An 18,132-nucleotide genomic window follows, 5' to 3' on the forward strand; every position below is an offset into this window, starting at 1 on the left:
AAAACAATGACACACTGTCGTTCTCCAAAGACCTGAAACTCAAAGGCACACACACAACACCATTACACATTTAATAGCATATTCAAATATTTATACTATTGACCATGAAAGAAGAGCACTGAGGACATCCATTTATGAAAGGTCCCCATAAACTGTTCTTCATATTTGTGTGTGTATTTTGAAGTGTAAAAAAATCTGTGCTACGCAACATCTAAAAGCAAGGAAATAAGATGCATTTGGTGATAGTGTGTGTCTGTGTGTATCTGTATATGTGAGTATGTAAGGATGTGTTTATATATAATATATATATATATATTATATATATATATATATATATATATATAGAGAGAGAGAGAGAGACAGAGACAGAGACAGAGAGAGAGAGACAGAGAGAGAGAGACAGACAGACAGACAGACAGACAGACGAAGATATATAAAACCCCAAATAAACTTAAACTAACTTTAAGAAAGTTCCGTCACCAGCACAGGGTATGTTACCCTACACTGTAAAAATAATCCAGTTGTTTTTACAGGAAAACACCGTATTTAATCACGTGAATTATGATTAAAGAAATTTAGGCATGGGACTGGTCAAAATAGTAAATTATGTATTTAAAAGTAACAATCAGGGGTGCTCATTGTGCAGGGTAGTGTGCACAGTGGCTTCAGCACTTGGCCCATCTGACCCAGGTTCTGTTCCAGCTATCACCAAATGCATCGTATTTCCTTGCTTTTAGATGTTGCATAGCACAGATTTTTTTACACTTCAAAATGCACAGCAAAAATATGGAAGAACAGTTTATGTGGAACCTTTCATAAAATGGATGTCCTCAGTGCTCTTCTTTCATGGTCAATTGTATAAATATTTGAATATGCTATTAAATGTGTAAATGTGTTGTGTGTGTGGCTTTGAGTTTGAAAACAGACATTTACATGTTTTTATGTTATCTAAGCCATTACAAGGCCTTTGTTAGGCAGTAGTATAAAGCTTGGTACTGCACATTACTCCAGACTTTGACTTGAGAAAGCTTCCTGGAGAGGAAGCAAAACGTCTTCAACTACGGGAAAATACCAGTCCAAGTTGCTTTGTTTTTTTACCCTGTTTTTTGGAAAGAAGGCATGACATGGATGACGGGTAGAATCTTCACCAGCCTCTCTCTCTCTCTCTCTTCTCCTCTCTCTCTCTCGTCTCTCCTCTCTATCTCTACTCTCTCTCTCGATTACTGTCTCTCCTCTCTCTCTCCTCTCTCTCAGCCCCCATTCCTGTCAGTGTACCTTCAATAAAAAGGGCCACTAGTGCCACAAAAACTGTGTATTTAAGGACAGCAAGCAGCCTCTGGGATTAATACCCCATGCTCCGACCATAAATTTGTGAAAAGTTCACAGTGTTTACTCTGCAAAAGTAGATTCTAATCACTTCAACGTCAGAAGAACTTTGTAGCATTTACATGTATTTGATAAATAAAACCTGAAAGATATATGCAATAGGAGCATAAGACAAAAATATCTCTACTCTTAAAGACCAGTTAAATATCTACATGTATTATTATTATTATTAATAATGATGATGATGATGATAATAATAATAATAATAATAATAATAATAATAATAATAATAAGAAGAAGAAGAAGAAGAAGAAGAAGAAGAAGAAGAAGAAATATAATAATAATAATATTGTTATTACTATTTTTGCTACAGAACACAACCATTTAAAACATCCTAAAAACATATTTTGAATGAACACCTAGTCTTTCTCCAGAGGTGGCTGTCAACAGTGATTCATTATTTCAGATCTATCACAGGTAATGGTGACAGCATGAGCTTTAGACTATTTTTATGACGGGATTATCCACCAGACTCCATCCAAGGGTTCCTAGCACATGACAAAGTATTACCGTTCTAACAGGATCCTTTTCTAGGTTACATCACTACCCTGTAAATTTGTGTTTAACCTGGTAAATACAGTGGAAACACAAGGGGGGGGGGGGGGGTAAATAATAACCCCAGACACCGATCCTGGTTCCTGGAAAACATGCAGTGTAAAAACACCTAATGTCAAACTCTAGATTTGGAAGCATGGTAGAGACAAACCCCAAAAGACCTGCAGGTGTAACTGGAGTGAAAAGTGTTTGCTACAAAGTATTGACTCAGAGGTACTCAATACAAATGCACACCATACATTTTAGATAGTTGTGTCACACTCTAAAAACCACAGAAAAAAAAAAAGAAAACACTTTCACTTGACAGCTATTTGCTGCTGTGTTGGTCAATGGCATCAAACCACAACGAAATACACTGAACTCGTTAGTTAATGCGGCAAAGGTGCGCTTTGATGCAGGATTCAAATCCTGTTTGCTCCGTTACTCATTTGTACGTTGGAAATTGTTCTTCTAAGGTATATGTGTTTTATCTGAAAAGAAACTATGACAGAAAACTGAGGGTGGCACTGACAGACAGCATAGTTAATGAGGCTTAAAGACTGCAACCTACAGAGTCTCCAGCAGAGAAGACATCTTGGCCATGCTGTTTAACTGACAAGTAGACGGAGAGAAAAGCTGTGCAATAAAAAAGAAATAAAAAAAAAAATCTTAACAAAATCAACCGTTAAAGTTTTTTTTCCCCCGTTCTTTTTTTTTTATACAAAAAGAAGCCTCTAACAGCGCTTTCTTTCCAAGGCACAAGATTTGGTCCCAGCTGGCTCACCGTTGCGTTCAACTCTCACCAATTGGCTTTTAATGGCTCAGAGAGAGAGGAGGCAAAGCACACCGGCGGAGTCGGGGAAGTCGCGTCCTGCGTCTTTTTTTTTTTAAATGGCTTTTAATTCTTTGCACGTCACGTTGTCAGTTTGAGTGGCAGGTGGCAGAACATTTCAGGGTCTGTCTCCTTGCCTCCACGTGAGGCTGTCAGAGTTTGACTGGGATACACTCCGTCTGCAGGAGAGCGGCTGCTCCCAGGTGGTTTGCTGCTGTCTGCCTGTCTTGAAAGTGCTCTGCGTCTGCAGGGCAGGGGGGTTGGGGGGTTGGGGGGGTAGGTGGGGGTAGGGGGGGCACAGAGGCAGAGGGGGTGTGTGGGTTGGGGGTGTGGGGGTCCTTATGGACCTCTCCCAGCCCTGCCGTCTAGAGGATTTTACACCATTTCATCTCAAAAATGGAAATGTCACGCCTCGGTACATCTCCCCAACAATTGGAATCTGGGCCAGTGGTTTATTTATTTCATTCCCTGCCATTCTTGTATAAGCAGCACCCTCCTTCACATAAACAGTTGTTGTGACTTTGTCTGGTGTTCTTTCTCAATTTTTCTTTCCTGTTCAGCCCTCTTTCAACCCCCCCCCCCCCCCCCCCCCTTAAACACACACACACACACACACACACTTAAAATGCTGCAGAGTTCCAGCCAACAGGTCCGCGCTGATAGGGATGAGCAGTTCCAGTGTGAGATGGTATGAGACCCAGGGTTAGGAAAAAAATGGAAACAGGGAAAGCAGGGTGCATGTGTGTGTGTGTGTGTGTGTGTGTGTGTGTGTTTTCATGAGACTGAACTGGGAAGAGCTTGAGACCCAGCTGGATAGAAGAGACAAAGGGTGGCGATTGTGAAGGAGGACATGAGAGTGAGACGACGCGAGATGAGCGGAGACAGCGTGTCCCCGAGGTATGGAAGCAGTTGTGCGGTACACGGTGTAATCAGCTCACGTGAATCACTGGCCCTGTGGTTTAATTTTTTTTTCCTTCGGTGGCGAGTGGGCTGTTTGTGACAGCCGCACACAATGCAGAGCGCGACGTGTGGAAGCCAAAGATGACCCATAATGACAGATTCTTTTCTAGCCAGTGTTGTGTGGGCTTGTCCCAGGAATTGGTGCCATGCGCGCTGCAACATGAAAGAGCAATTTCACACCTCCAAGTGGCTCCGGAAGAAGCATCCTTTTTATTTTTTTGCATTCCAATTACATACCCTCTGCTTCAGTTTTTTTACTGCAGAGTTGATGTATGCTACATCTTTGTTTCTGAGTTGTAAACTTAATAAAAAAAAAAAAAAAAAAAACAGTAGGTCACAGGGCAGAAAAAAGGGTTTCCGTCACCGGGGAGTGGACCAATTTTCCGTTATACAGTTGCTACAGTTCAACAGCTGGAGTATAATAACGTTAGCTGGTTATTAAGTTTGGCTATCTGCCTGGTGAGCCGGCAGACACGCTGCTCCGAGCTCGACCCCTGCTGTTTCAAAAACAGCGCCGGAGCTGCGTGTCTTTTTATTGGCTGGAAAATATCTCCAAAGAGTCAAATCTGTATTTTTGTTACTAAGGGGAACTGTAGTAGTCTTCTTTAACTCAGCTGACAGGAAGTGGGGCAGAAACAGGTGGGGAATGGGAATCTTTCTTTACTACATTATGCCCTTTATACCATATCTGCAATTATTTTTTTTTTTGGCTTTGCTTGTGTGTCAAAATCACAAATAACAATAGAATCTAACGTACAGGAGTGTAACAAGCTGCATGTTATTCCAGCTTCAGTTGGAATACCATGCTGCTTTTCACTGTTTCATATAGAACCAATTACAGCCTGTAGCACATTTTATTTAAAACCTCTCTCTAAATACCTTGAAACTATTGTGGTATTTTCAGTTAAGCAGACAGTGAGAAGTCCATACCAACCCATGGCTAAAATCAACACATTTCTGCTAAAATCCAAACAGGGACACTGTCAACACACAAGCCATTGCTTAATCCATTCTATCCATTATCACTCATCCCCCTCCACCCCCCCTCCCCCCCAACACCCACCCTGCTGTGTTGTGTGTGACACTTTGCTGTCCTAACTTATTAATCCAAAGCCTTTGGGAGCCATTGAGTGTTTGGAAATGCCAAACAGGGTTAACAGCAGCACATCTCTTACCCTGACATACACTCACATGTGCTAATGGTTGCTTTGTTTTGTGTGTGTGTGTGTGTGTGTGTGTGTGTGTGTGTGTGTGCGATTCCAAAGGGAGGGCTTCAGAGACGTTATTAGGCTGCTGTGCTGCTCATGTGAAGGCTGTAATTATTCCTCAGATGATAATTATTGATTTGTTAGCGTTTAAATGCGCATTGATCTCCAGGTTTCTCTTGATGAATAGGGGCTCCGTTAACCGCGGCACCCGGAGGACCTCAGCAGACGCTCCAGTGGAGCCTTGCCTGCTCCGGCGGCTCGGCTCGGATTTCTGATGTTTGTTCGCCTTCGCAGGTACTTCATCGATCGGCACACGGATCTGGAGAGGCAGTTCAACATCAACGTGGACGACGGGAAGATCACGCTGGCCAAGCCGCTGGACCGGGAGACAGACATGTGGCACAACATCACAGTGACCGCCGCCGAAGTCGGTGAGTAGCGGAGGGCAGATCAGGGCCTGGCGCAGGGTGGATTCAATCTCAGATCTGTTGTGTTGCTGCTGAAGAGCTGCTGTGTTCTTCCAATCACTTTGAAATAATATCTGAAGGAAATGCCCTGCAAACTATCCAAACAGATTTCACCTGAAGCGATGTTTCAAGATTTTTAAGGGGTGTTCTGTGAAATTATTATTGGTAATAGTTTCATTATCTCTAGCGGGAAGATGTCAGATCACCATGAACTTCTTGAAGGTAAATGCATCCTTTGAGTGGTGGGGAGCTAACAAGCTAGTCAGAAGTCAACCGTTTTGTATTTAGCTGACTTTAGCTATTTAAAAGAGCTCACACAGAAAAAAAGGTTCATATTCAATTCAATTCAATTTTATTTATATAGCGCCAAATCATGAAACATGTCATCTCAAGGCACTTTACAAAATCAAGTTCAATCATATTATACAGATTGGGTCAGATTATACAGATTGGTCAAAAATGTCCTATATAAGGAAACCAGTTGATTGCATCAAAGTCCCGACAAGCAACATTCACTCCTGGGGAACCGTAGAGCCACAGGGAGAGTCATCTGCATTGTACATGGCTTTGCTGCAATCCCTCATACTGAGCAAGCATGAAGCGACAGTGGGAAGAAAAACCACCCATTAGCGGGAAGGAAAAACCTCCGGCAGAACCGGGCTCAGTATGAACGGTCATCTGCCTCGACCGACTGGGGGTTACAGAAGACAGAACAGAGACACAACAAGAGAGACAAAAAATATCAGTGGGAGGGAACTCCATCTCAGGCCATGTTCACACGCTGCGATCCCACAACAGCCTGCCGTTATGTTCGGTGCTGTTTTGTTCAGCCAAACAATGTCCGTGCTCCTCTGTGGAGTTAAGGTTCATTGAGCCTCCAAGATGTATCAACCCGCCAGATCAGCTGCAACTACTCTTATCTACTGTAGTTCTGCAAATATTGAAGTAAATAAGTAGATTTTGTGATCTCTGTCATGATCTGGGGTCTAATTTATGTACTCAAGTTTCAGGCTCCATTTTGTGCATAAGCAAGCTTTATAAACGAGGCCCCAGGCCTGTTGGCTGTCTTCATCCTGCTCCCATGCTCCGTTGTTTATCTGCTTTATGCACAGGACCTGCAAGCTCTTTGTTTGTAGATGTCCAGTGTTCTTCCATGCATCAATACCTAACGGTCCTGAACTGTGCTTTCTAGGTCCAAATTAATTAAAGCTTCCTCCAACTGTCCTTCAACAGTGAGGTGGATTGATACAGTGTAAATCATTGCGAGGAGGAAGTTAGTTTGACAACAAGCTCACAGTCATATAAAATCTTATTTTTTTACAGGCAAATAACTATTAGGCGACTGATAATAGCTTAACAGGGTCACTCTGAAAGTTTAACAGTGTTAAATCCAGTCTTATTTTATAGTAATAACCCTTTCTATTGTCTAAAGATTAGAGATTTAAGATTAGTCTTAAAAACATCTTCTATCAAGTGCTACCTAAACCCAATTAAAATGTACCTATATGGAATGTATGTATTATCGTGTTATTGTATCATTATGTATAATAAACTGTAACTGATTATATTGTTTTTTTTTTTCACTGAATGAAAGATCCAACGACAAAAATTAGACTTTAATGTCTACAGTGGGAACAAAAAATTACTCAAACAACACTAAAATAAATCAATGGGTAAATAAATGAATACAAATAATAAATGCCTTTTAATGAAAACGTATTCATAAAAATGTTCAACCATTAATACTTTTTAGATTTTGTGCTAAATTTTGAGTTATGGAAATCAGTCACTCGTCAAAGGTGAAAAAGCAATAGATCCATTGCAATGTCTAACCACCCATCTGTGTATTACTGAGCCATGGTAAAAAGTTGAAAAGGGAATAAATGGCCAGCTTAAAGTAGAGCAGGAGAGGGTAATTATTGTTTTTTTTCTAAGCATCTGTGCCATAGTGTCTTAAGCAGCCCTCATGTGACTCTTGTAACAGCAGTGTAGTTGGTCACAATTAACACTTTCTGCATGTTTTCATTCAGTCCGGTCAAGGACATCCTGAAGGACCTGAAGTGACCGTGAAATCCCCAGGTCAGATATAGAGCCTGAAAATCTGTAGGATGTAGATGGATTTGTATTAAAATAGTTACAATCAGAAGAGGCCTTTTCGCAAGTGATACCGACCTGCTCTGGCTATGGGGTAGGCTTTAGGGTTTGAATAATTTTGCAAAAAAGCATCACAGAATGTTGAACAATGCGGGTTAATTTATGACAAACATATCAAAGATGTTGGATTGGGAAATTAACTGCATTTCTCAATGTTCCCTTATTACTTAGTAAAGAAAATTAGCTAAAATTGTCTCTCATCCCACTTTCCCATGCAGTGCAGAAAGTGTCCCCCGTGAACTGCAATGCTCCACAAGTCAGCAATCAGACACTCTTTGGCACGCAAGATTTGAAATCGGGCAAAGCGTTTTTTTCAGCAGAGTAACTTTGCGAGTTGCCTCAGTCAACGGAATCGCTGACCTACCCCTGGAAATCCTCTGTTAAACAGTTTAAACACTCCGAGAGCACGGCACAAACAATTAGCCTGTGACTCCGCAGAGGCATTAAACGCGTTAATTTGCTGAGTTTTGATTGAATTAAACGGCCCAGCGCTCAATTTGTGGAAGTGCAATAACATTAAGACATATCAAATAGACTGTTTTAAAGACATGCTCCAGAGTGGATTGCTCCAAACGCCCGCATCCATTACAGATTAAAGAACATCTGCGAAGCACAAAAGTCACTGACTATGTAGAAAATCTTGCCGGCAGAGCTACAAACAGCTTCAACCATATGCAGGGCTTTATTTGCATACAGATTGTTTCAGGGGGGCTGTATGATGTGATAAAGCTTAATGTACCCCTTTAAGCTATTGGAATAGAAATTGACTCAGCTTGTAACTTTTCTGGCTGCTTTTTGCTGTATCTCTCCCTGCTCCTGGTCCCATTCTCCGGCTTGTCCCGTTCTTTCTTTAATCAAAGGAAACACTCGTTAATTGTTGGAATAAATCAAAGCCCAAACACTGTCACAATGTTTTGGCCATGGAGTAAAGACAAATCCCGCAATCGACGCAGCCTCTCCGAGGAACTGAATGTGTTTCATTCGATAAGCCCGCTGCCTTGTCATGTCGTAAACCGGCACACTGCAGGCATGTCTTCATGCCTCTTGGCAAAGTAACTGTGGCTTGAGATAGTGGCATCTCTAAAAGCACCTAAAAAGGAATTTGCCAAATGAATACAGCTGTTTTGCTATTTTTTTTTTTTTTTTTTTACGCTCGGAGAGTAGAAGGCGGTGTCTTCTCTGGCGTGAAAAGGAATGGATGTGTTTCCCAGTTCTATTCGGGTGCCATTTGCCACCCAAACCGTGGCTCGTTCTGCTGCCTCGCACCAGTTGACGTCTGACTAATCAGATTCTATTCCCTGTCTGCTTCAGGGGGAAAATCGGCTGTGCAGGGAGGGGTTGGCTCCCCTCCCCTCTCTACTCTAATCCATCTATCACTGTCTATCTGAATGTCAATTTCCACTCACCTCGCTGTTTACCTCTTTTTCAGCTTGCCTTCTAGATAGGCTTAGGGCCTTGAATTTCAAGGGGCCCCTGCTCTCTGCTTTGGTTTTAGTCGTTGGTTGAAAGGCAGAACATAAAGATAAAAACAGTCTGTAGCTTTCAAACCTTCGCTTTCTAAAACCTTGGTAAATGTTGATACTGGTGACCAACCCATGCTTATTTCAAACCCTCAACACGTAATTACGCGAAGCCATTTATATGTAAGAGCTAAACAAAGACAAATAAATTAACAGTGAAAGCAGGTGTTTGGAATATGTTTCTGCAGCATGGTGATATCGCATATTATTGCTTTGCCTGTTTTATAATTTTGATTGTGGACAAATCAACCATGCTGATTAAGTTCATTATCATGTAGTGAAATGTTGAGCTTCATCAACCAGCAACATGCAGACGATGCATTCTTCATTATATATATACTTATTATGACGCTTTATTTTTCATGATAATGATTACTGCAGAGATTGTACATTATTGGAAATGTTCTTCTAGAGTATATCAAACCTCATTAGTCATGTTGGACAGAGAAAAAAAACGATGCCGCCACTTACTGTATGTGTTGCCAGTTATATCTGCCCGCTCTTTTGGAAACTGATTCATTTACCATAGACCATAGGTGGTCTGTGTGCATACCAAATTATTTCTATTTGATGAATTCCTTTGGGCACCTGTGTCTGGATGGCAGGCAGAGATGTCATGAGGTTCTGTGATCTTGGCGATGTGATAGTCCTTCCTTGGTGCGATCTGTCTTGGATGACAATAATCTGCTCTACAGATGCTTTTATGTACGTTTGTACTTTCCTCATGGTGGGCAACATCGAATCCTGTCAGGTGCTGACAAAGCTGTCTGGTGTGATTATGAGAACTTCTCTCTTACTGTAAACTGATGTACTAGCAACAGCCTGATAACAAAATAGTATGTATAGTTGTAGAATATGCTAGTATTGCATAATTCGTGACTGCTGGTAGCTCTTTTAAACTTGCCGGTTTGTTAAAGGAGCCATAGGTAAACAATTTATTTGTATAATTAACGATAATCACTCTCATTTGTCTCCTGGTATGAAAGTAACACATTCCCTACAAACTATCAGCCCTCTCCATCAACAATGTCTCGGTCAACTACTTCTCCTTTTAAAATTAAGAGGCATGGTCCAAAATAACTTTGGTGCAGTGTATAGCCTGTGTTTACTTTCTGGTTCTTGAGCCAATCATATGAGAGTTTCCATGGTTCCCAAAAGGCAGCAGCTTGTGAACATGGAAGTCAGTTAGATAAGCGGACCAGAAATAGACAATAATACAACATCATATACCTGTCTTGTGGAAGTAAACATTCAGTGGGGTTTCACAGCAGCAACAGACCGCTGTGGAAGCGGTTATTTTTGGTGGCAGGCTGCATGTATATGCCGTGCCAATTTGAAACATTAGGTCACATTATTACTTACTGTCTGTTTAAAATACAAAAACCTTTACAGAGCCACTGCTTGTTTCCCTGTGTGTGAAATTACATTCAAATCAGATTTAAGCTGAGAAATTTCATACATGTCAAGCCACTTTTAAATAAGAGATGCACCAATCAGAGATGCGGTGCCGACTTCTGATCTCCAGTGTCTGTAATGCTTTCAACCGCTGATTCCAGTTTCTGTTTTAGGGCCCTAATTAAAGTCAAACAAAAGTATACAACCATTTTCTTGTAAAACATGCCTTATTCTTAGTATAACACATTGGCGCATCCATAATTGACACATGCTACATAACAACCTCCTGACGCCCCCAGGAACATTTGCAATAGCAGAGTATTAGCAATCCTTGGGTGAGGCCATTATTAACTGAACCAGAAGCCCAGAAGTGATGAACTGCACAGAGGAGCAGTAGTAAACACAACTTCCCATCGTACTCCAAGCTGTCAGTCAGTCTGCACGCCGCGGTGCCGTTTTATCTCGCACACTCGTGTCTTTCGATGAGTCGGGAATTTTGAACAAGGACTTCCCTTTGCATACAGTTGATTTAGTTTTGCTATCGTATGCCTGGCACTCCAGCGTGTTTACATCTATTGCGTGTTCATATTCCTGCATAGAGTATAGATGGGGCCTAGTAAATCCAGCCCGTCCCGCCCCGACCCGAGTCCGACCAACACAATAGAATTGTAGATCCGAGCCCAAAGAAAACCTGATGTGAATAAATATGTTACACACAGGGTGAGCACTGGCCCAGAACAGGTCAGGCCCACATGTACGTGTCGTGGTGGTCACGCAAAGGGTGTAGCAGAGCAGAGCAGATTCAGATGTGCTATCTCTCCCTTCTCCCACAGCTGTAGGTTGGGCTTATATATTGCATGAGGGAGAGAAAAAAAATGGTATAGCCTGACGCGGGTCCGACCTGCACCCGACCATACTGCGTGACATCAAGGCCCGACCCGACTCGTATTTCGGGTCAAGCTTGGGCTCGGGTATAAAATCTACATTCAATTCCAGGGCTTGTACAGTTGGTACGTCACAATTATGAATATTGTGGTGTGATTTGAGTGGTAGCAAGTTATTTGGATGCCAAGATGACAGCACAGAAAGGATAAGAAAAAAAAACTCTATACAGGCTCGTAATTACTAGTGATAATATATCAAGTCTGCCATAATGTATGAACAAATAACATTTCCAGGGTTTTGTTTGACAGCATTCAACCTATTTTATTCTAACCGTCCTGAGTGGCCAGTTGTTTTGAAGCAAAAACTATGTCCTACTATGGATGTGAGAGGACAGTCACTATAAAACAGACAAAATTAGTTTTGACGTTCTAAACCTTTTTTCAGCATCTTGAATTAGTTATTAGGCCTGACAACAGCACTAACTATAATTCCCTTCATTTCCAAACTACTGCCATCTCCTCTAATATAATCATTTACATAACAAGGAGAGGTTGGAAGGGGGAAAAAAAAACTAAACCAACATTATTATTGTTAAACATTCAGTATAGCTGGTATCTAATGAAGTAGATCAATTTACTCTAAAATGCTCTAAAGGTGGATAAAAATTTACGCTAAAAATATATATATAAAAAAAAAGGTCAAGGTGAAAAGTGACCAGCACCCACAAACATTAAGTTCCTTGTTGTGGCTGTCTAAATGATGCAAATAGTGTTTGATTTTAAATAAACCTGTAGTACTTCATCTGGCTTCATTTTTAAACAGCTCACTGATACTGAAAATAGCTCATTTTGATTCTTCCTGCAGTAACAACTTCCACATTAGCCAGTGTTGCGTGTTAGCTCCACCTGGTAGCGCTAAAGTGTGGTACATTAACTGATAGGAAAATGGCTAAAAAAAATAAAATAATAATAATAATAATTAATGAATTCCAGTACCCGGCCTATCTCTTGAGGATATTTTAAAACTAGATTGCTCACCAAAAATAGCATCAATTTAAAATTGCATTAGTTTAAAAGTTTTACAGGATCAACTGTTCTTGCTCAGCCTCATTGGCTACATTGGAGGGGCTTTCTTGGGGTTAAGCGAATAATTAACTGCTTGAAAAGTTGTCGGTTACTCTACTGATGAATAAATAAATTCACAGGGCCTCTTGAAGGGGACTGTCATTTACCGGTGATGAATATTTCTTCTCGAACTCTCATCTGATTAAATGGCCTTTTCTTGTTTTTCCTTTTTAGACTTGAGTTACAAATGGTTTATTAATATGCATGGTTTTAACCCTCATGTTTTAAACATTATAGTGTACAGGGGATTCTCTCTAAAGCCTTTTAAAATCACTTTTGCTGTGATCTGTTGCTTGCATGCTTTTTGTATTGTTTTTATTTGCTGATATAGAGATGCATGTCATGTCATCTGTCCTCCTGTAAACTGCGGAAAGAAGAAAGAGAGACTGCAAATAAAGAAAATTAAAGCAGGTCACAAAATAACCTGATTTCATGTTGAGCTTTGTTTGTTTAAAGACCGTTTTGCTGTTTGTCTTTAGTCATTGCTACTTTTATTTTACTCTTCTTCTTTGCAATCTCTCTCTCTCTCTCTCTCTCTCTCTCTCTCTCTCTCTCTCTCTCTCTCTCCATCTATCTGTCTATTGAACTATAATAGGAAACTACAGTCAGATATCAAGAGCAATTGTGGCCATCAGAGTAATGGACATTAACGACAATGCCCCTGAGTTCGCCACCGAATACGAGGCCTTTCTGTGTGAAAATGGAAAACCTGGACAGGTAAGGAAAGAAATGACTCATTCATCAAAGCAGCGATCTATCACTTTCTTACTCTGTCCTTTTTCCTTTTCTCCCTCTCCTCCCCTGTAATGATTGGCCACAATGAATTATAGCCTATTTATTTCGCTGGGAAACCACAGAGGTGGGAGTACAGACCTTTTTTCTCTGAAACAGGCCTCCCTCGGCACAGCGCACATGGAGTGAAGGGAAAATGAGCGCAGTCAGGATTGATCGGAGGGGATCATAATTCAAAACTGTCTTTCATGTCTTCCTCCAGATGGCACGATGCTTTCCCTAGCCAAAAATCCTGGACAAGTACTTAGTATTCTCCTTCTCATCAATCGCCCTCATTCAGGGGAACTGTGTACGTACAATAGGGAGCTTTATTCAAAGGGGGAGAAAAAAGGAAGTAGAGAAGAGAGAAACTGTCCTGCAGGTCCTGAATTTAAATTTCCAATCAATCATCAGGACATACAACCTGGTAAAACCCATGATGACAGATTAACAGATAGATCCAGGAGCCTGAAAGAGTGCTGAGCTAGAAAGGAGCTCTTAACTTGAGAAATAAATGTTAACAGTATAACGATGCAAACAGATCACAAGAGAAGGATAATACGCTATATATGGAGAATATTTTTTTAGGAAGACCAAAAGATCATCCCTGTTTCCTACCATGCCACACAAACCGGCATATTGAAAAATGTATGTTAGGTGGGGGTAAATGTGAGGAAATAAAGGGAAGTTTAAGGGACTTCAAATCCAGTCATGTCTGTAAAGTATTTGTCACATTTGATTTACTCCCTTTCTGAATAGAGCATTTGTATTGCGATACAGGCTGTTGAATTTAGTGTTCTATGACATTCATTTTACTGTGACTTCACTTTCTAGTTTTATTGTTCTGTATATTTCAGGATCAACAAACTCTCTTGAAATAAAATTCTAACACTACATGAGTGCAGTCAATAAATATTCATTATTTATTGAGAGTAGGGCAAGTCATCAGTGTCACTTTCAGTTTCATGCATTCAGCATGCCGAGGTGAGGGAATCTCAATCAGTTGAGACAGCATAGTGTAGTGTGACATTAGGTTATCTGGATTATTGTGTCATTGTAACAATATCTGAGTCAGGGATCAATACTGTACCAATACTGTAGTAGTTCTGCGCATGATTTTTGATTTTGTTGGCTACCTGTTGGCTACCTGGTTCACCTGGTGATCAAACTGCATTTTCCACAAGGTCAAAGGTATAGTTGTGCGAAATCGGAGCATTCACTTCTGATGGAATCGGGCAACGACATTTTTTGTATGGTACTCAAAACGCTGCCAACCATTATATTCACCAATGATTTAAAACTGATGTTTGCTTCTTCGGGGCTTAGTTAACATCAGAGTGTCCTTTTGAGGACCTTTTAAGGACACTCTTTTGAGGACCAAAATGTTCACATTTTGGACAAAGAAGGCAGATGGTTTGAAAGGGGTGTGAAGGAAGCCATCTACGTTAAGAGAGAGAAACCAACCTTAAACAGAGGAGGGGGCCTTAGGTTCCAACTGTCAAAAACCTATAATGCAGCTATAGGATTAATTCCTGCCAATCATCACCTCAATTCTCACCCTGATGCGGGTGATCAAAACATTGTTCCTTTAAACCAGGCCAACAACAACCCTAACAACTCCCCGTTACAGAGGAGTTGACCAGTTTTCGGTTCAATCTGCTGGCTTAATGGCTTTAACGACCGGCCATTACTAAGGGGTGGACCTGTTTCGGTTGAATTTGCATGTTATCTAAGCCATTACAAGGCCTTTGTTAGGCAGTAGTATAAAGCTTGATGCTCCACATTACTCCAGACTTTTTGAATTGAGAAAGCTTCCGGGAGAGGAAGAGAAATGTCTTCAACAACGGAAAACAAGTCCAGTTGTTTTGTTTTTTACTTTTTTTTTGGAATGACCATGACCTGGATGACTGAGAATCTTCACCAGCTTTTGGGATCTTCAAACTGACCAAAGTAATTTCTCAGTGTGTTGATAATGACTGTGTTGTTCTCACAGAGTATGCTTGTAGTCTGTGATGGTCTGGATGCCTTGGCACATGCATTTGGTATTTGCCAGATGTGGATGCATCCCTATATTTTCTGACCATAGGGACACTTTGCTATTCTAAGGGCACTGTTTAGGTTGGCTCCGGCTGATCTCAGTTCCTGTCTGTCCCACATTTGAATGAGAAGCACGCAGCTAGAGCCTTCCTGAACCGTGTCATAAGGTGCACCCAATATTTAACTTCCTGGCTGATGTATTGAGATGCTGCCCCATTACTTTCCCAAAATGTTTGTTTATTTCATGATTGCATCTATTTTGTGAAGTTCTTTAGTTCCCCCAGCAGGAAAGCACCCACACTTAATGATAGTGCCACCCCTGTACCTCTCAGTTGGAAAGGTTTCATTTTCCATTACACCACTGGACATGTCTCCAAAAATGAAAGTCTTGCCCCTAAATGCATTCGCAAACTGTAATCTGGCTTTTTATGTTGCTTTTGGACTATCTGCTTCTCCCTCTCTGAGTGACCTAAAGATATCTGGACTTTTTACCCAGGATGATATATGTTGTTTTCATTTAACACAACATATGTTGCTCTCATATATCCGTGTGTGGAATTGCTACTAAAACATTGTGAATTACCAAATAAGCCTTCTATAAATGAAAATCATTTTGCCAATTCCATGTCAAACTGTGATAAAACATTATTTAATAATCTTGTAATACACTGTGAGTACATATCTGGTTTCAACTGCATATTTCATCAGGTGTGTTCCAGCCAGATTAACACATATGTAATATGAAATGGAAACGACAGAATTAGTAGGCTGTGTTCTCTAATGGCTTTGCTCTAACTGCTGTATCCTCTTGTCTGTTTTCAATGCAGGTGATTCAGACTGTCAGTGCTGTAGACAAAGATGACCCAATCCAGGGCCACTACTTTGACTATAGCCTGGTCCCAGAGATGTTCAACAATCCCAACTTCACCATCAAAAACAACCAAGGTGAGAAACAAAATAGATCTGCTTGAATCAGCTGTTTTTGTGGCAGGATGACTGAAGTACTGCATCTCTGAAACTGAAACAACGTGTCTCCAAGTCTTGTCTCTGGCCCACAGCATATTAACCGTACTGGAGATGAAATCTGGTGGATCAGTGTAGCTCACAATTAACAGATGTGAAATTGTTTGGACACCAGCTTCTCTTCACTCCCCAGTGCATTTTGAGGCAGACTAAATGAGTGGGATCCAAATGGTCTTGCGGCTCAATGTAGGGTGACATCCTAGGAGCTGTTTAACGGCAGATGGTGCTACATTTATTTGCTAAATATTCTGATTGGTTTATTTGCCATTTTCTATTGTCTCAGTTCCATTCCTCTTTTTCTGCCTCCCTTTCCACTACTGGCTCTGAATAGGCTGCGTTCCAAATGACGTTGTGTAATGTTTCAGCTCGAGGCAAAAAAAAAAAAAAAAAAAAAAAAACCTCTTCATATGGTACTAGCCTTCTGTTTGGTTGCGGAAGCTGCAGGCTAAGTTACAGCAATCTTTCTCAGATGGAGGAAAGTACATAGAAATCAGGTCATAGAGTGGACTTACTGTCTTCTGACTAATATAAAAACCTTTATTTTGAAGTATTCACTTAGTGGACAGGAACATGGGATCAGGGTAATCACAATAAACATAATAGCCTGGGAAAAGCATATCTTTCTTTTTCTAGCCCATTGAACAGTTCTGACTAAAGGGACCCACACAATAAATCAACTTTTTCCTGTCACGTGTGCAACTGAACCAAATAATTGTGATAGTTGTTGAGGCTCAGATAAATGTGTATGACACATTAGGGTCAACTGGTCGTTTTTGAAGCATTATATTTTTAAACCATATAAAGATTCCTCGCTAAAGTATTTATACTCGTTAAATGTTTTATTTTATGTATTTTAAAAAAAGATCTCTTTAGTATTTTGTCAAGTTTCAACCTCAGATTTTAGTGTATGTTTAATTGGGATTATATGTGATAGACCAACTCAAAGTAGTGTGTAATTATAAATGGGGGTTCATAAATAAATATGTAGAATCAGAATCAGCTTTTTTGCCAGCTCTATGTACACATGCAAATGATTTGACTCTGGATTGTACAATGCTCATCGTGTGCTTACCAATGTCATAATACAGTAACACGATAAAGCAGTAATAAAAATCAAACACAGTCTGCAATATAGAGAACACATCTGAACAAACTGTAAACAAGCGGAAAAATCGAGACTACAATGGAATGGTGCAATGAGCAGAGTGAAAAAGATGCAGGAGTAAATATTATTTCCACTGTTATTATTATGAACATGTCAGAGCTGGAAGTGATGTACAGGAGCACATACACAAACATACATACACACAGTGTGATGAGTGCAGAGGATTCTGGAATAAATGAGTATGTTATACAATGTTATTATATGGTACATGTGGTAGGTGGATTTAGTATGCTATGGAACGCTCTACTCGTGCATATACGACAGGCAGGCCTCCCCATTGTCCAATTTTAAAACTCGTTATAAAAAAACTTACTTTTAATCACTGGCCTTCAAACCAACTGACATTTGGTTTTATTTAATTTTTACTGGTATGGGTTTTATCTGTATTTGCATTGTTTTATTATGTTTATTTATGTATTGGTATGTGCTTAGTTTTTCCATTTTATTCCTTGGTATCTTTTTATTGTTATTAATGTCCAGCACTTTGTGTCAGCTGTGGCCGGTGATAAAGCGCCTTATAAATAAAATTGATGATGATGATGATGATGCAGTATATAAAATCTGACAACATGTATAGCATGAACAGCAGTGAAATAGAGAATAATGGGTCAATAACTGGTAAGCCATAGCCAGTAAACAGGAGGCTGAATAGAGGCAGAACCACATGGTTA

General features: G+C 40.4%; 1 protein-coding gene across 1 annotated transcript in view; it reads left to right on the forward strand.

Moving 5' to 3' along the window:
• The window catches only part of cdh8 (cadherin 8), a gene marked incomplete in the record, with an annotated part of 114,787 nt that overhangs the window by 83,204 nt on the left and 13,451 nt on the right, over nt 1-18,132 (forward strand). The window contains 3 exon segments of the mRNA XM_036136279.1: nt 5,215-5,351; nt 13,061-13,182; nt 16,101-16,218. Coding sequence (XP_035992172.1) covers nt 5,215-5,351; nt 13,061-13,182; nt 16,101-16,218 — 377 coding nt within the window.

The sequence above is a fragment of the Fundulus heteroclitus genome, chromosome 4 (assembly GCF_011125445.2).
Source record: "Fundulus heteroclitus isolate FHET01 chromosome 4, MU-UCD_Fhet_4.1, whole genome shotgun sequence".
Lineage (NCBI taxonomy): Eukaryota > Metazoa > Chordata > Actinopteri > Cyprinodontiformes > Fundulidae > Fundulus > Fundulus heteroclitus.